Source organism: Macrobrachium nipponense, chromosome 31 (genome assembly GCF_015104395.2).
Source record: "Macrobrachium nipponense isolate FS-2020 chromosome 31, ASM1510439v2, whole genome shotgun sequence".
Lineage (NCBI taxonomy): Eukaryota > Metazoa > Arthropoda > Malacostraca > Decapoda > Palaemonidae > Macrobrachium > Macrobrachium nipponense.
This window is the reverse complement of record NC_061093.1, coordinates 42,188,751-42,213,358: the sequence shown is the minus strand read 5'-3', so window position 1 is coordinate 42,213,358 and position 24,608 is coordinate 42,188,751. Positions and strand designations below refer to the sequence as shown.

The following is a 24,608-nucleotide window of genomic DNA, read 5'->3' as shown; positions in this document are numbered from 1 at the left end:
CTGACAAAACGCTTGATACGTTGCATCTTGTTGCAAGAGGGGTGGAGGGTGGATGGTAGGCTTGCTAGTAACCGTAGGTGCATGCACTGCAATGCTAGAGGTTGGGGGAACAGGGGTAACGGATGTGGTATCAGGTTGCCGGGGTTGCGATGCCACAATCTGTCCCGATAGCAGTGTAAAAAGAGCCATAAATCGCTGGTTGTTTTCTTGTCATGTTTGCTCCATCTGTTGGCAGAAGGTCTGCTCCTCTTGTCTCCATCGTTCTTACTCTTAAAAGCTGGAAGTCTGAAGAAAATGTATGAAATGTAGAATATCATTATCGCAACCTCCTTGCCTGTTGGGAGTCAGAGGAGGCGGGAGGGTGGGGCTGGTACTGTCATCAGCTGCAGTGGGTTGTATTGGTCCTTTGTTCCCATCGGATCCTGTGTTTGGTCTCCTGTCTGATCATCTGTATGATCGTGTGTCTGATCTACAAACTCAGTTAGCTGTTCCTTTTGCTGAGCCATGTTGAGTCAGGTATCGTAAGAGAGCTTATAATGTGTAGAGTGCTGGGAAAATATCCAATTCGCTGTATGTAAGCGAAGGAATGCACCAGGAGTGATTGGAAATAAAAATCTTCGTTACAGTGGGCTTGTGAAATAAAGCGATTAGGCAGCGATTGAGAGTGTATGCGTGCGTATCCGAGTTGCCTTGGTGGTGGTAGGACGGTCTGGGTCCCTGGGCGGGTGGGGTGGGGCCTGGGCCACGGGGGGAGGCTGGTTGCCTTGCTCCTTAGTCACCGTCGATGCACTTAGAGATATGGTGTGTCACACGGTCGTGAAAATATTGCGCCTGAATTCAAATATCCTACCTGGAAAAGCTGGCGAGGATGCATCCTAATCCACACAATACTGACCAATGTAATACACTGACACTCTAACACTTGCACTGCACAACACTGTAGCACTCCTAGAAAGCCTGTAATGCACTATTACACTGTTATTTATATCGTGAGTCACTGTAAGAGATCCAATAAGCACGACGAGAGGTAAACAGCAATGGTGGCCATTTTCTTGGATTTCAAACGGAGTCGGCTGATGTCTGTCACTGGAAATACTCACTGTGCCATGTTATTGTGGCTTGTAACCCTGCCACATACGTCCACGTAATGAATGGAACAACGGGCGAAGGAATGAAACTGTAGGTTCTTTAAAAATCCACGTATTGACAGATACAGCAATGTGAGTGCTGAAGGAAGTTTCATGCTTCATGATACAGTGACCACACAACAGGAACTAATTAATTCATCGTATCTATGGCAGGAAATAATAGCCATGTTGCTGCATATAAGAGCAATGTTGCTAAGATGCATAATTACACAAGTGGTCTTACATAAGTGGTATAAAATGGTAAAATGGTAAATGCAAGGCAAATGATAATGTATATAATGCAAAGTAGATGATAAGGTAAATAATTCTCTAAATCAATGATATGCATGGATACATGTAATCTGTATATGCAGTGCAATTGTAAAGATATTTGATATCCATAACCTAATGGGCTTACAATGGATACTTAGCTTACCTAAGCTTATGGGCCTACAATGGCTACGAAGCTTATGAGCCTACAATTGGGCACTAAGCTTAACAGAGCTTATGGGCCTACAATGGCTCCTAAGCTTATCAAACTTTATAGGCCTACAATAGGCCACTAGGCTTATATGCCTACATAAGCTACTCAGCTTATCTAACCTTATGGGCCTACAATAGGCCACTAAGGCTAACTGAGGTTATGGGCGTACAATAGCTACTAAGCTTATCTAAGATTATATGATTACAAAGACTACTAAGCTCATGTGGTGCCTACAATAGCCCACTAAGCTTACCTATGCTCAAGGACCTACAATAGGCCACAAGGCTTATCTGAGCTCATGGGCCTACAATAGGCCACTAAGATTATCTAACCTCGTTGGCCTACAATAAGCCACTAAGCACATCTAAGCTCATGGGCCTACAATAGGCCACTAAGCTTATCTAAACTCATGGGCCTACAATAAGCCACTAAGTTCATGGGCCTACACTAGGCCACTAAGCTTATCTAAGCACATGGGCCTATGAAGGGCCTCTAAGCATATGGGCCTACAATGACTACTAAGCTTATTGGCCTACAATTGGCCACTAAGCTTAATTAAGCTCATGGTCCTACAATAGGCCTTATTATAAGTTTATCTAAGCTCATGGGACTACAATAGGTCATTAGGATTTTCTAAGCTCAAGGGCCTACAATAGGACACTAAGCTTATCTAAGCTAATGGGCCTACAATAGGCCACATACTCTTGGTTTCAGTATCACATAAAGACGAAAAGAAATTACCATGCTTATAATAAGCATAAAATTGTGAATTTTTTTAATGTGGCCCTTTCATACTTAAAAGTTTGCCCTCCCTTGGATTAGAAACTACTAATATCTGTCATTTTCGGTTATTTTAAGATCTCACTCCCTCCTCACCCACATCGCACCCCCTCCCTATTGGGGCTACAGCTCAATAACTATTTTGAAGTAATGCAAATAGCACCAATAGTCAACATTTCAAATTTGAACCAAATCATCCCAACAATACGAAAATTACAGCTAGGGGGTGGGGGGTTCATAATTTTTTAGGGGGGTTATATGATTTTAAGAAAATCTAATTAACCTATGTTTGAACTCAATGTTAGCTTAACGTCTGTGTCAGATTTCATAAAGATTGGGTCACTGGTATTGACGTTAACTTGGAACAAACATACAAACAGAAAAATATTGTTTGTGTGTGTGTGTGCGTGTGTATCATATGCTGAACACGAACATCGCTGATTTCTGGAGATTAGAAATTTATTCTTATCTTATATATAAACTTTCATTATTATTTATTTGTGTATTATTGGGGACAGATAATTCATTATCCTTTTGTCGTGATTAGGGAGAATCTTTCCCCGGGCTGCCTACTTGGGGAATCCCAAGGAACACTCCCCCAGTGGAAGAGGTTCTCTTTGAGACACCATGTAACAGACATTCCTTCAGAATGACCTGAAGGAAGACATCTGCATGAATAGATCTAGATATTCGACTATTTGCACACTTTGAAAGATCTTCTATTAGAAATGTCTTTATCAAGGGACAGAGCATACCTGAAGGAAAAGTTCTTCTTTCTGCAGAGCCGGCCTTCGAGATTATTCCCACAGAATGACCAAGAGGAAGACATCTGCAAAAATAGATCAAGATATCAGAATATTTGCCCGCTTTTACAGAGATCTTTTATTAGAAGTCTTCATCAAGGGACAGAGCATACTTGAAGGAAAAGTTCCTTCTTTCTGCAGAGAAGACTTCTGGACTATTCCAACAAAATTACCAGAAGGAAGACATCTGCAAGAATAGATCTAGATATCAGACTATTTGTCTGCTTTGACAGGGATCTTCTATTAGAAGAGTCTTCATCAAGGACACAGCATACTTGAAAAAAAAGTTCTTTCTTCAGAGCTGTTCTTCTCGATTATTCCCACAGAATAAACTGAAGGAAGAAATCTGCAAGAACAGATCTAGATGTACGACTATTGCCTGTTGGGACAGAGATTTTCTATTAGAAGTCTTCATCAAGGGACAATGCAAATTGAAGGAAAAGTTTCTTCTTCCTGCAGAGCCAGACTTCAAGATTATTCCAACAGAATTACCAGAAGGAAGACATCTGCAAGAATAAATCTAGGTATCCGACTACCTGTCTGCATTGACAGAGATCTTTTAGGAAAAGTTCCTTCTTCTGCAGAGCCAGTCTTCTAGATTATTCCAACAGAATGACCAGAAGGATGACATCTGAAAAAATAGATATACATACCCAACTATTTACCCGCTTTGACAGAGATCTTCTATTAGAAGAGTTTTCATCAAGGGACAGAGCATACTTGAAGGAAATGTTCCTTCTTCTGCAGAGCTAGACTTCTAGACTATTCCAACAGAATTACCAGAAGGATGACATCTGCAAGAATAGATCTAGATACCTGACTATTTGCCCGCTTTGACAGAGATCTTCTATTAGAAGAGTCTTCATCAAAGGACAGCATACTTGAAGGAAAAGTTTTTTTTTTTTCTGCACAGCCAGTCTTCTAGATTATTCTAACAGAACTACCAGGAGGAAGATATCTGCAAGAATAGATCTAGATATCCAACTATTTGCCCGCTTTGACAGAGATCTTCTATTAGAAGAGTCTTCATCAAGGGACAGAGCATACTTGAAGGAAAAGTTCCTTTTTTCGACACAGCCGGTCTTCTGGATTATTCCAACAGAACTACCAGGAGGAAGATATCTGCAAGAATAGATCTAGATATCCGACTATTTGCCCGCTTTGACAGAGATCTTCTATTAGAAGAGTCTTCATCTAAGGGACAGAGCATACTTGAAGGAAAAGAGCCTTATTTCTGCAGAGCTGGTCTTCTAGATTATTCCAACAGAATTACCAAAATGAAGGTATCTGCAAGAATAGATCTAGATATCCGACTATTTGCCCGCTTTGACAGAGATCTTCTATAGAAGAGCTCAGGGTCAAGGAAAAACCAGAAACTAACTTTGAAGGAAAAGTCTTTTTGCTGCAGAGCCGTTCCTTCTTTAGATTAACTTCATTAACTTGAAGGAAAAGTTCCTTTTTGCTGCAGAGCCGTTCTTCTAGATTATTCCAACAGAACTATCTGAGGGAAGATATCTGCAAGAATAGATCTAGATATCCGACTATTTGCCCGCTTTGACAGAGGTCTTCTATTAGAAGAGTCTTCATCAAGGGACAGAGCATACTTGAAGGAAAAGTTCCTTTTTTCTGCAGAGCCGGTCTTCTAGATTGTTCCAACAGAACCATCCGAGGGAAGATATCTGCAAGAATAGATCTAGATATCCGACTATTTGCCCGCTTTGACAGAGATTTTCTATTAGAAGAGTCTTCATCAAGGGACAGAGCATACTTGAAGGTAAAGTTCCTTCTTTCTGCAGAGCCGTTTAGATTATTCCAACAGAATTATCAGAAGGATGACATCTGCAAGAATAGATCTAGCTATCCAATAATTTGCCGGCTTTGACAGAAGATTATCGGAAGAATGACATCTGCCAGAATAGATCTAGCTATCCGATAATTTGCCCGCTTTGACATAGATCTTCTATTAGAAGAGTCTTCATCAAGGGACAGAGCATACTTGAAGGAAAAGTTCCTTCTTTCTGCAGAGCCGATCTTCTAGATTATTCCAACAGAATTATCAGAAGGATGACATCTGCCAGAATAGATCTAGATATCGACTAATTGCCTGCTTTGACAATAATCTGCTATTGGAAGAGTTTTCATCAAGGGACACAGCATACTTGAAGGAAAAGTTCCTTCTTTCTGCAGAATTATTGCACCAGACTAACAAGACAGAAGACATCTGCAAGAACAGATCTAGATTTACGACTATTTGCCCGCTTTGACAGAGATCTTCGATTATAAGAGTCTTCATCAAGGAACAGAGCATTCTTAAGGGGAATGTTCCTTCTTTCTGCAGAGCCAGACTTCTAGACTATTCCAACAGAATTACCAGAAAGACGACATCTACAAGAATAGATCTATATATTCGACTATTTGTCCGATTTAACAGAGATCTTCTATTAGAGGAGTCTTCATCAACGGACAGAGCATACAGGAAGGAAACGTTCCTTCTTTCTGCAGAGCCAGACTTCTAGACTATACCAACAGAATTGCCAGAAGGATTACATCTCCAAGAATAGATCTACATATCCGACTATTTGCCCGCTTTGACCGAGATCTTCTATTAGAAGAGTCTTCATCAAGGGACAGAGTATACTTGAAGGAAAAGTTCCTTCTATAGGCAGAGCCGGTCATATAGATTATTCCAACAGAATTACCAGAAGGAAGATATCTGCAAGAATAGATCTATATATCCGACCATTTGCCCTCTTTGACAGAGATCTTCGATTAAAAGATTCTTCATCAAGTGACAGAGCATATTGGAAGGAAAAGTGCCTTCTTTCTGCATAACCGGTCTTCTAGACTATTCCAGCAACATTACCAGAAGGAAGATATCTGCAAGAATAGATCTAGATATCCGACTATTTGCCCGCTTTGACATATCTTATATTAGAAGAGTCTTCATCAAGGGACAGAGCATACTTGAAGGAAAAGAGCCTTCTTTCTGCACAGACGGTCTTCTTGATTATTCCAACAAATTTACCAGAAGGAAGAGATCTGCAAGAATAGATCTAGATATCTGACTATTTGCCCGCTTTGACAAAGATGTTCTATTAGAAGAGTCTTCATCAAGGGACAGAGCATACTTGAAGGAAAAGTTTCTTCTTTCTGCAAAGCCAGTCTTCTAGATTATTCCAACAGAATGACCAGAAGGAAGTTATCTGCAAAAATAGATCTAGATAGTGACTAATTGCCTGCTTTGACAGAGATCTTCTATTAGAAGAGTCTTCATCAAGGGACGGAGCATACTTGAAGGAAAAGTTCCTTCTAGATTATTGCAACAGAATGACCAGAAGGAAGACATCTGTAAGAACAGATCTAGTTATATGATTATTTGCCCGCTTTGACAGAGGTCTTCTATTATAAGTCTTCATCGAGGAACAAGGCATACTTAAAGGAAAAATTCCTTCTTTCTGCAGAGCCAGACTTCTAGAGTATTCCAACAGAATTACCACAAGGAAGACATCTGCAAGAATAGATCTAGATATCCGACTATTTGCCTGCTTTAAAAGAGGTCTTCTATTAGAAGTCTTCATCAAGGGACAGGGCATACTTGAAGGAAAAGTTCCTTCTTTCTACAGAGCCAGACTTCTGGACTATTCCAACAAAATTACCAGAAGGAAGACATCTGCAAGAATAGATCTAGGTATCCGATTATTTGTCCGCCTTGGCAGAGATCTTCTATTAGAAGGGTCTTCATCAAGAGACACTGCATACTTAAAAAAATAGTTCTTCTTTCTTTAGAGTTTTTCTTCTCGATTATTCCCACAGATTAACCAGAAGGAAGACATCTGCAAGAACAGATCTTGATGTACAAACTACCAGAGGGAAGATATCTGCAAGAATAGATCTAGATATCCGACTATTTGCCTGCTTTGACAGAGATCTTCTATTAGAAGAGTCTTCATCAAGGGACAGAGCATACTTGAAGGAAAAGTTCCTTTTTTCTGCAGAGCCGGTCTTCTAGATTATTCCAACAGAACTATCCGAGGGAAGATATATGCAAGAACAGATCTAGATATCCGACTATTTGCCCGCTTTGACAAAGATCTTCTCTTAGAAGAGTCTTCATCAAGGGACAGAGCATACTTGAAGGAAAAGTTCATTTTTTCTGCACAGCCGGTCTTCTAGATTATTCCAACAGAATTACCAAAAGGAAGGTATCTGCAAGGGTAGATCTAGATATCCGACTATTTGCCCGCTTTGACAAAGATCTTCTATTAGAAGAGTCTTCATCAAGGGACAGAGCATACTTGAAGGAAAAGTTCTTTTTTTCTGCACAGCCGGTCTTCTAGATTATTCCAACAGAACTATCCGAGGGAAGATATCTGCAAGAATAGATCTAGATATCCGACTATTTGCCCGCTTTGACAGAGATCTTCTATTAGAAGAGTCTTCATCAAGGGACAGAGCATACATGAAGGAAAAGTTCCTTTTTTCTGCAGAGCCGGTCTTCTAGATTATTCCAACAGAACTACCAGAAGGAAGATATCTGCAAGAATAGATCTAGATATCCGACTATTTGCCCACTTTGATAGAGATCTTCTATTAGAAGAGTCTTCATCAAGGGACAGAGCATACTTGAAGGAAAAGAGCCTTCTTTCTGCACAGCCGGTCTTCTAGATTATTCCAACAGAATTACCAAAAGGAAGATATCTGTAAGAATAGATCTAGATATCAGACTATTTGCCCGCTTTGATAGAGATCTTCTATTAGAAGAGTCTTCATCAAGGGACAGAGCATACTTGAAGGAAAAGTTTCCTTTTTGTTTTTTCTGCAAAGCCCGGTCTTTTCTAGATTATTCCAAACAGAACTACCAGAAGGAAGATATCTCCAAGAATTAGATCTAGATATCCGACTTTTATTTGCCCACTTTGATAGAGATCTTCTATTAGAAGAGTCTTCATTCAAAGGGGACAAGAGCATACTTGAAGGAAAAAGAGCTTCTTTCTGCAGAGCCGGTCTTCTAAGATTATTCAACAGAATTACCAAAAAAGGAAGATATCGTAAATGAATAGATCTAGATATCCGACTATTTGCCCGCTTTGATAGAGATCTTCTATTAGAAGAGTCTTCATCAAGGGACAGAGCATACTTGAAGGAAAAGAGCCTTCTTTCTGCAGAGCCGGTCTTCTAGATTATTCCAACAGAACTACCAGAAGGAAGATATCTGCAAGAATAGATCTAGATATCCGACTATTTGCCCGCTTTGACAGAGATCTTCTATTAGAAGAGTCTTCATCAAAGGGACAGAGCATACTTGAAGGAAAGAGCCTTCTTTTCTGCAGAGCCGGGTCTTCTAGATTATTCCAACAGAATTACCAAAAGGAAGATTTATCTGCAAGAATAGATCTAGATATCCGACTATTTGCCCCGCTTTGACAGAGATCTTTTCTATTAGAAGAGTCTTTCATCAAGGGACAGAGCATACTTGAAGGGAAAAGTTCCTTTTTTTTTCTGCACAGCCGGTCTTCTAGATTATTCCAACTAAAAAACTAGCCAGAAGAATAAATCTGCAAGAATAGATCTAGATATCCGAACCTATTTGCCCCGCTTTGATAGAGAAATCTTCTATTAGAAGAGTCTTCATAAAGGGAACAGAGCATACTTGAAGGAAAAGAGCCTTCTTTCTGCACAGCCTTGGTCTCCCTAGATTAATTCCAACAGAATTACCAAAAGGAAGATATCTGTAAGAATAGATCTAGATATCCGACTATTTGCCCGCTTTACAGAGATCTTTTCTATTTCGAAAGAGTCCTTCATTCAAGGGACAGAGCATACATGAAGGAAAAGTTCCTTTTTTCTGCAGATCCACGGTCCTTCCTCGATTATTTCAACAGAATTACCAGAAGGAAGATATATCTCCAAGAATAAGATCTAGATCTCCGACTATTTGTCCCCTTTGATAGAGATCCCTCTTGAATAGTCTTTCATAAGGGACAGAGCATACTTGAAGGAAAAGGAGGCCTTCTTTCTTTCTGGCAACCGCCGGTTACTTCTGATTATTCCAACAGAATTACCAAAAGGAAATATCTTGTACGAATAATCTAAGGATTCAGACTATTTGCCCGCTTGATAGAGATCTTTGTAATTAGGAAAAGAAAGTCCTTCATTTCTGGGACAGAGCATACTTGAAGGAAAGTTCCTTTTTTCGGCAAAGCCGTCCTTCTAGATTATTCCCCAACAGAACTTACCAGAAAGGAAAGATATTCTGCAAGAATAAGAATCTAGATATCCGACTATTTGCCCCTTTGATAGAGATCTCTATTGAAATCTTCATTCAAGGGACCCAAGAGCATTTACTTGCAGGAAAAGAGCCTTCTTTCTGTAAGAGCCGGTCTTCTAGATATTCCAACAGAATTTACCAAAGGAAGATATTCTGTAGAATAGATCTGATATCCGACTTATTTGCCCGCTTTTATAGAGATCTTCTTAAGGGAATAGGTCTTCATCAAGGGACGAGCATACTTTGAAGGAAAAGTTCCTTTTTTTCTGCAAACAGCCGGGTCTTCTGATTATTCCAACATACGAACCATAAGAGATATCTGCAAGAATGATCCTAACGATATCCGAACTATTTGACCCGCTTTGAACAGGAAGTATGCTTCTATTAGAAGAGTCCGTCATCAAGGGACAGAAGCATACTTGAAGAAAAGAGTCCTTCTTTTCTCACAGCCGGTCTTCTCGATTAATTCCTCAACAGAACCTATTTGCCCAGCGAAGATTTTATCTGCAAGAATAGATTCTTCGGATATTCCGAACTAATTTGCCCGCTTTGACTAGATCTTCTATCAAAGGATTCTTCATCAAAGGGAACAGAGCATTACTTGAAGGAAAAGGAGCCTTCTTTCTTGCAGAGCCGGTTTCTTCTAGATTATTCCAACAGAATTACCTAAAAGGAAGGAATAATCTGTAAGAATAGATCTAGATATCCGACTAATTTGCCCCGCTTTGATAGAGATCTTTCTATTAAGGAAGATCCTTCATCAAGGGACAGGAGCATACTTGAAGGAAAGTTGTTCCTTTTTTCTGCACAGCCGGATCTTCTAGATTATTCCGAAACAGAAGCTACCTCAGAAGGAAGGATATCTGTCAAGAATAGATCTAGATTATCCGACTATTTGCCCGCTTTGATAGAGATCTTCTATTAGAAGAGTCTTCATCAAGGGACAGAGCATACTTGTAAGGAAAACAGAGCCTTCTTTTTCTGCACAGTCCGGTCTTCCTAGATTATTCCAAACAGAATTACCAAAAGGAAAGATATATTGTAACGAATAGATCCTAGAATAATCCGACTATTTGCCCTGCTTTGAACGAAGATCTTCTATAAAGAGTCTTCATACAAGGGACAGAGCATAACTTGAAGGAAAGTTCCGTCTTTCTGCACACGGGGCCGGTTTCTTCTAGATTATTCCCAACAGAACTTTACCAAAGGAAGATATCTGGCAAGAATAGATCTTGAGATATCCGACTATTTGCCTCGCTTTGACAAAGAATCTTCTATTAGAAGGAGTCTTCATCAAAGGGACAGAGCATACTTGAAGGAACCAGGCCTTCCTTCTTTTGCCAGAGCCGGTCTTCTAAGATTATTCCAACAAGAATACCAAAAGGAGTCTCTGTAAAGAATATATCTAGATATCCGCTACTATTTGCCCCTTTGATAGAGATCTTCTCAATTAAAGAAGAGTTCCTTCATCAAGGGACAGAGCATACGTTGAAATAAAGTTCCCTTTTTCCTTCTGCACAGCCGGTCCTTCTAGATTTTGACCAACAGAACTACCAGAAGGAAGATATCTGCAAGAATAGATCTAGCTATCCGACTATTTGCCCGCTTTTACAGAGATCTTCTAATTAGAAGAGTCTTCATCAGGGACAGAGCATTACTTGAAGGAAAAGAGCCTTCTTTTGCACAGCCTTCTCTAAGATTATTTCCAACAGAACTACCCAGAAGGAAGGATTATCTAGCAAGAATAGATCTTAGAATTCGCGAAACTCTTTGCCCGCTTTGACAGAGATCTTCTTATCAGAAAGTCTTCATCAAGGACAGAGGGCATACTTGAAGGAAAAGAGCCTTCTTTCTGAACCGCCGGTCTTCTATATTATTCCAACAGAATTACCAAAAGGAAGATATCCTGTAAAATGGAATCTGGAATATCGACTATTTGCCCGCTTTGACAAGGAAGATCTTTCTATTAGCGAGTCTTCATCAAGGGAATCCAGAGCATACTTGAATTTAAAAGTTCCCTTCTTTCTGCACAGCCGTCTTCTAAGATTCTTCCTACGAACTACGCAGAAGTAGATTATCTTGCAGGAATCAAAGGATCTAGAATCCGAACTATTTTGGCCCGCTTTGAACAAGGAAAATCTTCTAAATTAGAAGAGTCCCCTTCATTCAAGGGACATAGCATACTTGAAGGCCGAGCCTTCTTTCTGCAAGCCGTCTTCGATTATTAATTCCAATCCAGAATTAACCAAAAGGAAAGGATATCTGTAAGGAATAGATCTAGATATCCGACTATTTGCCCTCGCTTTTGAATAGGATCTTCTATTAGAAGAGTCTTCGTCAAGGGGACAGAGCATACTTTGAATGGAAAAGTTCCTTTTTCTTTCTGCACAGCCGGTCTTCTAGATTAATTCCAACAGAACTACCAGAAGGAAGATATCTGCAAGAATAGATTCTATATATCCGACGAATATTTGCCCGCTTTTGCTAGAGATCTTCTATTTAGAAGAGGTCTTCATCAAGGACGAGCTAACTTGAAGGAAAAGTTCCTTTTTTCTGCACAGCCGGTCTTCTAGATTATTCCAACAGAACTACCAGAAGGAAGATATCTGCAAGAATAGATCTAGATATCCGACTATTTGCCCGCTTTGACAGAAGATCCTTCCTTATTAAGAAGAGGGTCTTCATCAAGGGACAGAGCATACTTGAAAGAAAAGAGCCCTTCTTTCTGCACAGCCGGTCCTTCTAGATTATTCCCACAGAAATACCAAGAGAAGAATATTCTGGCAGAATAGAATTCTTTAGATATCCGAAACCAAAATTTCCCGCTTTGACAGAGTCTTCTTTATCATAAGAGTCTTCATCAAAGGGACCAGGAGCCATACTTGAAAGGAAAAAGAGCCTTCTTTCTGCACAGCCGGTCTTCCAGAAAAAAAATTATTCCAACAGAATTACCAAAAGGAAGATATCCTGTAAGAATTATTCTAGATATCCGACTATTTGCCCGCTTTTGACAGAGATCTTCTACTTTGAATAGTCCGTTCATCAAGGGACATAGCATACGTGAAGGAAAAGTTCCTTCTTTCTGCATCAGCCGGTCTTCTAGATTATTCCAACAGAATCATCTTTTGGTGTCCCTCTGGTACCTTTTTGGGCTCCTTCTGGTGGTCTTCTGGTGGTCTTCTGGTGGCAATCTGACCCTCCAAACAGCTGTTAGCTCTCAAACTGAGAGCTCTACCTCCAGCCTCCAAAAGCTGTTAGTCTCAAACTGAGAGCTCATCCTCCAGCCTCCAAATAGCTGTTGGCTCTCAAACTGAGAGCTCATCCTCCAGCCTCCAAACAGCTGTTAGCTCTCATCCTGAGTGGTGGTCCTCCTGTCTCCAAACATGTGTCAGCTCTCATCCTCATGAGAGGTACGCTGGCCATCATGACATCCTCCTCTTGAAGAGTTGGGAGAAACTCGTCAGCCATAAAGACATCCTCTTCCTAACGAGTTGGGGGGAAACTCGTCAGCCATAAAGACATCCTCTTCCTAACGAGTTGGGGGAAACTCGTCACCCATCAACATTCTTCTTTCTCATTTTGAGACTCTTTTTTTTTTTTTTTTTTTTTCTTTTCTCTTGCAATACCATCATGTATTAAGGTCATGTTGTGTTCCCATTCCTGGAACTCTTCTCTTATTTGTTTTAAATTTTGTTCCAATTCTTGCAAGTTTTCATCTCTTTGTTCCAATATTTTCTGTTTTATATTCAGATTTTGTTCCATTTCCTGCAAGTCTTTTTCTTTTAATCCCAATTCATTCTGTCTTATACTCTCGTTTTCTTCACATTCCTGCAGGTCTTTTTCTTTTTGTTCCAATTCTTTCTGTTTTATATCCATATTTTGTTCTCTTTCCTGCAAGTCTTTTTCTTTTTGTTCCATTTCCTGCAAGTCTTTTTCTTTTTGTTCCAATTCCTGCAAGTCTTTTTCTTTTTGTTCCATTTCCTGCAAGTCTTTTTCTTTTTGTTCCAATTCTTTCTGTTTTATATCCATATTTTGTTCTCTTTCCTGCAAGTCTTTTTCTTTTTGTTCCAATTCTTTCTGTTTTATATCCATATTTTGTTCTCTTTCCTGCAAGTCTTTTTCTTTTTGTTCCAATTCTTTCTGTTTTATATTCATATTTTGTTCTCTTTCCTGCAAGTCTTTTTCTTTTTGTCCCAATTCATTCTGTCTTATACTCACGTTTTCTTCCCATTCCTGCGAGTATTTTTCTTTATGTCCCAATTCTTTCTGTTCTCTTTCCTGCATGTATTTTTCTTTTTCTTCCAATTTTTTCTGTCTTATACTTAGGTTTTTTTCCAATTCTTTCAAGTCTTCTGCATGTTTTAACATCCTTTCATTGTCCACCACAGTATATTCACCCAATATCTGGAGCAATTCCCTCATTTTGATCAGTTTGTTCTCAGTTTCCCTCAGTTCTTGTTCCCATCCTATCAACCTTTTTCTTTCCAATTGACATTCGTACAGGTCTTGCGTCAATTTCCCTATCAGTATGTCTTGCTTTTCCTTGAAGAAAATGTCTCTCTCCTCTTGAAACTTTGGTCTCTTAACGGCAGAAGTATTAGTGGTGAGCTCTTTCTTCAAAGTCTCGCTTTGGGCGATGGGTATGGAATCCTTCATAGTAGGAAGGACCTCCGGTACAAGTCCAAATCTTGGAATGACAGAGGCATTCTCTGTCGGTAGGACAGTTTTCTTCTGGCAGGAACATTCTTTAAATTTTTCAATCTCCTTTTTGATTCTGTTACCTCGAGCTTTACCCAGGATATGTATATGAATGCCAAGATGTGCTTTCATGGCCAAATCAGCCTTGTTACATCCCAGAGTTTTCCTCTGTCTCTTCAGTCCAGCTATCAATGCCCTGGCGTTGGTCCTATCCTCTTGATCAAGACTTCGTCGATTCACTAGTTTCATCATTTGAATAACTGCTTTATTTAAGCGGTCTATATCAAATTCCGCTTTGGCAGTTTCTTCCCATTCGTTTGACGACAAATTTTCCATCCAAGAAACTAGAGACTCGAATTGCCTAGCGTCTGAGCCTCGATTTTCGAGCTCGGTTTTGGACTTATCCATTTGAAGTTCTACTATTCGTTCCTCCATTTGTTTCTTATCTGCCTCCAGAAGCTCACATTGAGAGGACAGTTCTTCCAGCCTTCTTTCTAGACGAGGAATGATCGAATCTCTCTTCAAGGTTTCCTTTTCTGCAATAACATTTTCCAAAGATTCGATCTTCCTGTCCCTCATTATCGCTTTCACTTTTAATGAGCCTATGAGATTGTTTTGGCGCAAGATATTTCGTTGAAGCGCCACAATAGTCTGGTTAGTCCGCTCCAGCAGGTGTTCAGTTTCTTCATTCTTCTTCTCCCACTGCTGAAGCTTTTCCTGCTGGGCCACAATCGTCTTCTTCAACCCATCTGTTTCTTTGGTGTATTGTTCGAATTTATCGGCCAAGAAGTCCAATGCTTCAGACAAACGGCAGACATCCGACCGCAGACGTTGGATTTCCTCATCGTTTTTGTCTTTTCCCAAGTCCTCCGGTGGTCTAACACTCTCGACGAGAGTTACAGGTGTAGTGATAACATCATCACGCACCCGTTGTTGTATAGTAGATTCCACTCCATAGCTGCCGACGGCAGGGGATATGGAGCCACTGTTCCCTACTCCGAAGCAGGAAAATAATGAACAATTTATCAAATTTACATTAATCATTTTGATGTGTTTGTACTCGATGTGTTGCGCTATGGTTATTTGTAGAAACTCCGTGAGAAATCCCGAAGTATTCTTTATGGAGTTCTGTCTCCAGTTGGTTTTACACACACACACATACGTACGTACGTTTCAAACTGATCTAAGTCTTCGATATTTCTAGGAGAAAACCTCTGAGTTCTCCGCGGCTCCAGTCTCCAGATGCCGTTTCCACACTCTAGGGGTATTGCAGTTGTAGCGTGGGGATCGGGGTTTGTGGGGCATGGGGGAGGGGGGGGGGGGGGAGGGGGGGGAGTTCGTCCTTAATCCTCTGGAAAAAAGAATACGTTCCCTCTCCTAAGGTCTATTATTTCTCTTCCTAAGTCTCCAATTTCCTTTTACATCCTGTCTTCTCTTCTCTTGCCTTCGAGTCTATCCTTTGCCAGTTCCTGTAGTTCCTTCCGCCATTAACGTTCAGTTATGCCTGCACAGTTACAACCGCACAGTCCGAAACTGCACAGTCGGACTGTGTAGGCAAATCTTCACCTCTAACTATACCGTCTTTTTCCTCAGTCGTCCGTAGGAGCCACGTCAATAAACGATGCTCTTTGCTGTATAAAATTGGCTTGCTGACATCACAAAAACAAAAATAAATAAATAAAATAAAATTCATAAATGTCAAGTAAGACATCCAGTGAAAGAGTGGTAAATAAAAACAAATTAAATACTCTCAAGTTAATTTGTTAAGAGTTTAAATTTGGCCTCAAGGACTTTCATAATGATTATTGAATATTTATGAATGAAGGAAGAGTTCCATTAATTAAGTTCGTAACCGTTTCATTTCAAAGTTGACACACATATAGGCCAAATGTTTTTTTCTATTTCATTAAAATCGGTTAATACCGATTTGTTTTCGTTTAAAGATTGACTTTCTTCTGACGTATTGCAACGAATGAAAATCCATAGTTTACTACTCTCTTCCTTTGTTTCAATGGTGTCTTGAATAGTCTAATATTATTTTAAAAAGAACTTACGCGGGATGTAAGCAATGAATAAACACATGGTCCAATATTGTTTGATTTTGTTTCATCATAAAGTAGAATATTATTTTGTTCTCATTTTAAAAATGAATTACATACATGATGTATAACCATGAATAGACGCTTATAGGCCTATACTTGTCTTACATTATTTTTGTCATAATATTTACAATAGCCTTTGGATTTTATTCTACACTAACTTTCAGTTATAACTGCACGGTCTAACTGTGCAGTTATAACTGCGCAGGCATAACTGCTAATGCGCAGCCGTTTGCCCGTAGGCTCATCCATTGAGATGAGCTATTTACTGAGGCCGCCTGCGCAGGCGAGAAAAACTGTGCAGGTTGTCTACACTAACGTTCAGTTATAATTTCACAGGTCGACTGTGTAGTTTTAACTGCGTAGGCATGACTGAACGATAGTGGCGGGCGTTAGACAGGGTCTAAGGAGGTGGATAAAAAAGATACTGTGGAAGAGAATCCAGAGCAGCGAACTCTTTCCTTTTAGTGTGTATGGTCTGTTTGCAAATGTCCGACCTTTGGTGGTGCTTCTTATCATTATGATAAATTCATTCATACATTCCATACTGTTAGGCAAGACGATTAGTTGATTTAAGTAAGAATGTTTTTGTTGCCTCAAAAGTTTCCTTTTGCCTTTGTCGATACTTATCTCTTATCAGAAAAACAACTTTCTTTATAGTTTTTGTTGTGTTGCGGGTTTCCTTTTATTCTCTTTCTCTTATTTATTAGTCAGTCTTTCTTCGGTAGCTGATTGGTATTATTTGGGAAGGTTATTTGTTATATGGGATAACCTTCCTCTATTTGTTGTGGTTGAGTTTTTCTTTTTTTAGGAACAGGTAATTATATAGTATATCACTTACACTGGACTTCTGTAGATTCTGAAATCATAATAAATCACTTACCTAGTCTCTCAGGAGTTGCTTGGGTGCTTGGACGCTGGCAAGTTAAACACCACTTAGTTTATCTTAATTATATTAATAAATATAAGTTTATAGGTAGTACACTACACAAAAATTCACAGGGAACAGAGAGTACACCGACACAACCTCCCCGTATAAGGCGTTGTTCTTGACTTTTTTTTTTTCTTTTATTGTAAATTTATACATCCATATATATACATATTTTTAATAGTAATCTCATGTACAATATAGTCTTTGCACAGTATAGGTATGCTCTATAAAAGACTACAATATGTGGTTAACCCACAACATAAAAAATGCATCAGTGTGGGACCGGGTATTGCTCCTCCCTCGCCAGAGGATGACCTTATGGCTATCAGCCTCCCCCTCCGAGGAGGGCTCTTCTGGAGTGCTCACCGGTCCCTAAGAGAAAGAAACCCTTACATATAGGAAGCACAAATTCAAGTTACATTGTTTTTGCTATTCTCAAAGAAGCCCTTTTTGCTCATAACACCGTCTCCAAGAAGTCTTCCGTGACTAACTTATTAATCTTTTGCCCATAAACTGACTTTAACATCCATTTACAATAATTAAGCCTACCTTTGAAATAATGAATCATATCTCTTTCATCTAGGTTTTTAACTCTGCTAATCCAAACAACATACAGATAATTACACACTAAAATAATTGCTGTATTTTTGTCCCTGGTTGTTTTGTAATAAAAATCAAAGTACAAAAGGTTGAACCAATTTCTCTTATTAATAGAACACATTGATGATAATTTTACACTAAACCAATCGAAAAACGTTTTTATCTTAATGCAAAAATAAAATACATGCATTGTGTATTCTTGTTCATTGCAAAGGTTACAGTTTCCATTGTCTCTTAGTTTCATGTTTTTTAGTCTTACATTTGTGGGCAATACCTCATGTACATATTTGAACAAAAATTCTCTCTCCCGAATACCAATTAATTTGTTATTTATGTTTTTCCATATTCTCCCCCAACACAACCGAGGGTAATTGCTTTCAACTTTTGTAGGAACCTTGGAAAAAAGCTCATAGTAGATATGTTTACTTTTAACAATGGGGAAATATTTATGCTTACACACTGCTCTTATACCCTCAATTGCTTTGGTATAGAATGCAGGAGTAACAAATGACACATCTGTGCAGGGAGCAGTCTCTACCAAATGGCTTAATCTTATCTTACAGTAATATATAGTCACTTCCCTGCCATTCAGAGCTTCCTTATGGCTTGTGGCAGCAAGAATAGCCGCAGCTTTGTGGTATACACTTATTATGTTTAATCCACCTTCATTCATAGGCAAAAACAAAGTAGCTCTACCTACAGGTTGATATTTCCCTTTCCACAAATACCTAAAAATTATGCTATTTATTTTCTGAGCATATATTTTGCTTAATGGTATTGTATGAGCTAGATACCAGACTTTTGACAGCAACATAGAATTTATAATTAGGGCTTTCTTAAAAATGGTAAGATATCTATCAGATAACATATTTACTGCTCTTTCTACCTTGCTCACAGTGCTATCCCAGTTTTTTGCCATAGTCTCGACTTCTGTCTGACAATAAAAAATCCCTAAGATCTTCAGTTCAATCTCGGTTTCCAACCAAGGTGTAGGCCAGTCTGTTTTACCCTTCCAGTTTCCTATACCAGTAATACTACTTTTATTTTTATTCAGTTTAGCCCCCGATGCTTCTTCAAATTCATTTATTACCTTACATACTTCCACCAAAGACTGATCATTAACTATAAAAATTGATGAATCATCAGCATATCCTTGAACACATACATTAGTGTTATTTGGAAGTTGAATTGGCTTTATACCTTCATTTTGCTTAATTTCCAAATATAATGACTCCTGATATAAAACATACAGTAGCATAGAGAGAGGGCATCCTTGTCTTACTGATCTTTCAATGGGAAAGGGGTTACCTAAATACCCATTAATACATAACCGATTCATACAATTCTTATAAAGGACCTTTATCCACTCGACAAATATGCATGGTATTCCCAGTTTTTGCATTATTTTAAACAAGAAGTCATGATCGACAGTATCAAAGGCCTTTGCCCAATCTAGTTTTAAAACTGCTCCACTTAATCTATTCTCATTGACATTGTGGATGATATCTCGAATGTTATTATTACAGTTTATGATAGATTTCCCTTTTACACTACAATATTGTTCTTCAGAGATTAATTTTGGCATGACAATCTTTAACCTGTTTGCTAATATTTTCGCAATTATTTTATAATCGACATTTAAAAGTGAAATAGGCCTCCAGTTATTAAGGGTATTCCCCTTAGTCCCTTTGCTAAGGAGTTTGATCAATCCTATATTTTGTGAAGAAGTCAAATATTTGCATTCAAGTACTTTCTTAATGACCATTAATAGCTCCTCTTTTATTATGGGTAAAAATTCCTTATAGAATTCTGTCGGTAACCCGTCCATACCTGGTGCTTTCCCATTATTCAAATTCTTAATTACAGCACTTAACTCATTTTCTGTAATATCATCAACCAACATTTCACAGTCCTCTTCTTCCAGACTATTATTACATAATGCTATGAACTTCTCCTGCACGTGAAGTTCAACATCAACTTTCCTATATAATTCTTTATAAAATTCTGTAGAATAGTATAAAATGGCATCTGTTTTATCCAATACTCGTCCTTCAGGCCCCACGATATTACGTAATACACGATTACCTTGTTTTTTCTCTTCCCTCAATAAGTGGCATGATAACCTTTCTCCTTCTATTTTGTCTTTAATTTTTGTTCTTACCTTTACCCCTTCACAAATATCATTTTTCAGTTTTTCTACCCTCTCTTTTATTGAAGTTATCATTGTAAATTCTACACCATCATCCCCTGCTTTCATGTATAAATCTTTAGGCCTTTGTTGCAAGAGATTGATCAAACAATATTTTCTGATGCTATCTGTTTAGACTCCTTTATAAAGAATCGTTTTATTTGAATTTTACAATGATCCCACCATTCTAGTATATCTCTGAAATTACCTTTTCCCTTTTTAAGACTCGCCCACAGAGCTTTAAATTTTGCTTTCATCTCATCCTGAGCTAACAGACTTACATTTAATTTCCATACACCTCTTCCAATAGAAGGTGATTCAACTTTGATACTGGTTACAACCATATTATGATCTGAAAATGATAAAGGAATCGTTTCACGTACATTGATATTTGAATACAATTTAGTCACATATATCCTGTCAATGCGAGAAGCATAGTTTCCTCTTATATAAGTATGGTCCTTTGAAATATTCGTATTGGCAACATCTCTCAAATCAATTGCCTTTGGTAACAGAGTAAATTTCTTAGAGATCAATTTATCATCTCCATTACTTACATCTCTAGCGTTAGTTACTGAGTTAAAGTCCCCACCAAAAATGATATCATCAACATTATGCCTCAAATAATAACACAATTCATCAAAAAAATCTTCCCTCTCCTTTTCCTTACCAGTACCTGATGGTGCATACACATTTAACAAGAATAACACTCGTTCACCAATACGAACGCGTAAACTTATTATACGGCCCTCCACATCTGATTCCTGGCTTATGACATATACAGGTGACAAACGCTTACTTATCAATATGGCTACACCTCCTTTCAAGCACGTGGTATAGTTAATGAATATTTCATAATATTTACTAACATAGCTTAATTTACTGATACACTTTATATTATGTTCCTGCAACATTACAATGTCCAATTTATGATATTTAGCCATTGATATAAACTTAATTTGTTTGTTTTCCTCATTCAAGCCATTTATATTGATTGTGGCAATATTAAATGCCATAATGAATGATATAAAGGATAAAGGATTAATAAAGCAATAAATCTATAAGTTCCTAAACTATTTTCCTCTTTTTCGCAATATTCTTTTTATTCTTTTTCTTTCTCAATTTTAATTTCCCCCCTTACTTCACTTTAACAGACCATTCACTCTTCTTCTTAGAGTCTTTTCCATCTTCGATGTCAGGTACTCCTCCCACTTCACTACCATCTTCTGAATTGCTACTCGAGTCGTCATCAATAGTGACAGCTTCTTCCCCGGCATCCTCTGATATTCCTTCAGCAAACAAGTCTTGTGAAAACGCTTCCGGTGCTAAATGTACAACTGGACCTGCCTTTACTGTGTGATATCATGATCAGTTTTATCTTCACTACTAAGGAACTTTAAATCAAGGAAATCTAACGACTGCTCGTCATGCAAAGGACTTCGCTCTCTCAACCTTGATTCTATTTGGGTGTTACTGTCCTCTGGTCCTCCCATATCTTGGTGTACTTCTGCTTCTATTATACCAGTTATTATTCCATCTGGGCTTTGCCCTTTATCCGACTTATTGTCGCCGAAATGATTATTTCCTAAATCTTTGTCATTCACTTCATTTTACTTTCTATTTCCATTTTTCTCATCTTCCTTTGAACTGTTTTCTTTATTTACATCCATTCCATTTCCAATCGCACTGTCTTCATTTATATCCATTTCATTTCCATTATTCTCGCCTTCCTTTGCACTGTCTTCTTCATTCACATCCATTTCATTATAAAAAAAGGAAAATCCATTATTCTCGTCTTCCTTTGCATTTCCGACTTCATTCACATTAATTTCATTTCCATTTTTCTCATCTTCCTTTCCATTTTTGTCTTCGTACACATTAACCTGTTCTTGACTATCCCCAACTGCCTGTACCTCATTTATTTTTCCCACAGGATTCACTTTATCACGTGGAATCATAGCAAGGAAAATCTTCATTGCTGAATATGTTTATTCTATCCTCTTTCTCATATGTGTATTTGACTGCCGTATGGTCACTTCTTCCACTTCCATTCTTGCTGTTCGTATTCCATTCAGAAGGCCTGCTTCCCGTCCATGAGTAAATCTGTTTAGCCTAATTCCATATACTTTCCCATACCTTCCGAGAATGTATTCCAACAAACCATTTTCCATTTCGAATGGCGCATACCTAATTGACACGTACGTGTATGCTCTACTGAAGTTTAATATTCGAAATGATTTCTTATCAGTAATGTTTACGTCTTTTTCATCATAGAAATCACAAAATGACTTATAGGCTATCTTTTTACAAAATTTAATGACATCCCTATTGCCATTATAAACCTGGTATCCGGTGATATCCTCAGGATTTACTTTCAACAAATCAAAAATTACCTCACTTACTTCACAAATTTCAGGGTTGAACGAAAACGACAACCCCACAGAGTCCTGTCTCCGGGTTGGTTTAAAGCTCATTACGTCACCAATGACATTTCACTGACGTCACCAAATAGCCTGAAGTCATGGTGTAACTTTGGCCGGGGCCACCAGGGACCTTCCTGGCGAAAAAACAGCCAAATTTCACTAATCCTACACCTTTAGCACAGTTTTTCTCTTTCAGTTTAATCTAGAAACGTTATAGTTACGGTTTTCTTCTACCTGGGTACGTTACACCATCTTTATCCTTCGAAACCCGTCGATAACAGCGGAGCTCAAACTTGGATGTGTGTTTACAATACTCAGGGCTGCCAACCTCCATCAGCAGCTCAAAAATGATATGGATTTATTTTTTAGAATATGACTGAACTTTCCTGAGACCTCAAGTGAAGTCTCAACCTAACTTCTACAATTTTGCTCCTCCTTCACTTCAACTAGGATACACCCAACTTCTTCTTGAGTGGCTTTTCTAACTTCCGGTGCCACCCCTAGATTAGTCTTATTGGTTATCCTAATCTATCGTAACCACCCACTTGAGGTGTCAAAGTTCAGATTTTCCACTGGGGTCTACATAATTTTGTTTTGGCAAGCTGTTGCCTGTGTTTGGTCTCTTTTGGCTTTCATCTACCATAACTCTACCATCACCCTACATATTTCTACCATCACTCTACCAGTGGATTTTCCTATCTAATTTTCCTTACATATATTTACACAGCTCCTGTTGTATTCCTAACATTTTTGTTTTCCCTTCTCATGCAATCAACTTGCGACACTGTATCTTTTAGACAATTTGGTAAATCCTTGATCAGTGATAATAATAACCGTTAAGTTAGAGATAACAATGGAAAAATATTGTAAGCGGTTCTTACGATGCTGAAAGAAACAAAATTATTTTTGAGAAGATAGTATATTTCAAAAACTAAGTGATTAGCGTTTCACAGACGATTGTTCAGGACATGATTTACATAGTCAATGACTGATGTTTGAAAAGCAGAATGTATGAGGTGTGTGTTGAGATGTATACTTTCACTTGTTCAGCTTTGGTCGTTCAATTACTTTTCTATCGGTCGTTGGTGACTGAGAATTATATTAACTTCACAGGAAATCTCTACTTTTGCAATGATTTTTCCTAATATTCGGAAGGATGGAGGTAGCAGATGTATCGTTTGGTTCTGAAGAGAATTTCCCCCGTAGTGGGTTAATGCTGTCAGTGCACCTCATGGGGCCGCACTGTAAGCATTACTTAAGGTTGTAGCGTCCCCTAAGCCCCTAGTTGCTACGCTTTCATTCCTTTTGCTGTACCTCCGTTCACACACTTTCTTCCATCTTAATTTCCACCCTCTTCTAACAATTGATTCGTAGTGCAACTGCCAGGTTTTCCTCCTGTTACATCTTTCAACCCTTTTTGCTATCAGTTTCCATTTCAGTGCTGAATAACCTCATAGGTCCCATCGCTTGGTCTTGGGCCTAACTATCCTGTCGTCATGTATATAGAAAAATTCCAGAATATTCTAGTCATTGTTCCAGAAAGACACGACTATGATAATCAGAATGTATAATAAAAAAAACTTTGCGTATAATAAACAAAACTTTGCTAGTGTAATATACATTAATTTGTGTGAAGGGAAGCCTGTTTTGACCTAAGTATTTCCTTCCTTTTGATTTTACTTGATTCTTTGCTAAGTTTGATCGGGAAGCATCTCTCTGATCTGTGTGATGGCGGGGCTTCGCCGTTTCGTCAGTTCCATTGTTTCATTTGTTGATTGAATTTGCAGATCAATCTTTTTATGGGGATTGTTTTTCCCCCCTTTTCTCGAGACAGGCAGCAAGAACGACAATGATGACTGTGATATTCCTGTTTATCAAATGTAGCGCTATTGGTTTTTTTTTCCTTACGTTCTTTTCGTAAACCTCATATTGCAAAGCTCCGTAGGGGGGATAGTGCCGTCAGTGGACCTCATGCGGTGCACTGTAGGCATGACTTAAGTTTCTTTGCAGTGTGCCTTCGGCCCCAAGCTGCAACCACTTTCGTTCCTTTTACTGTACCTCCTTTCATATTCTCTTTCGTCCAACTTACTCTCCACCTTCTTCTAACACTTGATTCATGGTGCAACCACTTTCGTTCCTTTTACTGTACCTCCTTTCATATTCTCTTTCGTCCTTCTTACTCTCCACCCTCTTCTAACACTTGATTC

General features: G+C 38.6%; 1 protein-coding gene across 1 annotated transcript in view; it reads right to left on the bottom strand.

The window, feature by feature from the left end:
- LOC135206822 (interaptin-like) overlaps positions 1–21,954 on the bottom strand; it is a 25,469-nt gene extending 3,515 nt beyond the window's left edge. The window contains exons 1-6 of the mRNA XM_064238313.1: positions 21,666–21,954; positions 21,142–21,282; positions 20,187–20,330; positions 19,621–19,794; positions 13,681–15,152; positions 13,089–13,476 (exon numbers count right to left, since the gene is read on the bottom strand). Of these exons, the coding sequence (XP_064094383.1) occupies positions 13,089–13,476; positions 13,681–15,152; positions 19,621–19,794; positions 20,187–20,330; positions 21,142–21,282; positions 21,666–21,954 (2,608 nt within the window). The remainder of the gene's footprint in view (positions 1–13,088; positions 13,477–13,680; positions 15,153–19,620; positions 19,795–20,186; positions 20,331–21,141; positions 21,283–21,665) is intronic.
- Between the last annotated feature and the right edge of the window lie 2,654 nt (positions 21,955–24,608).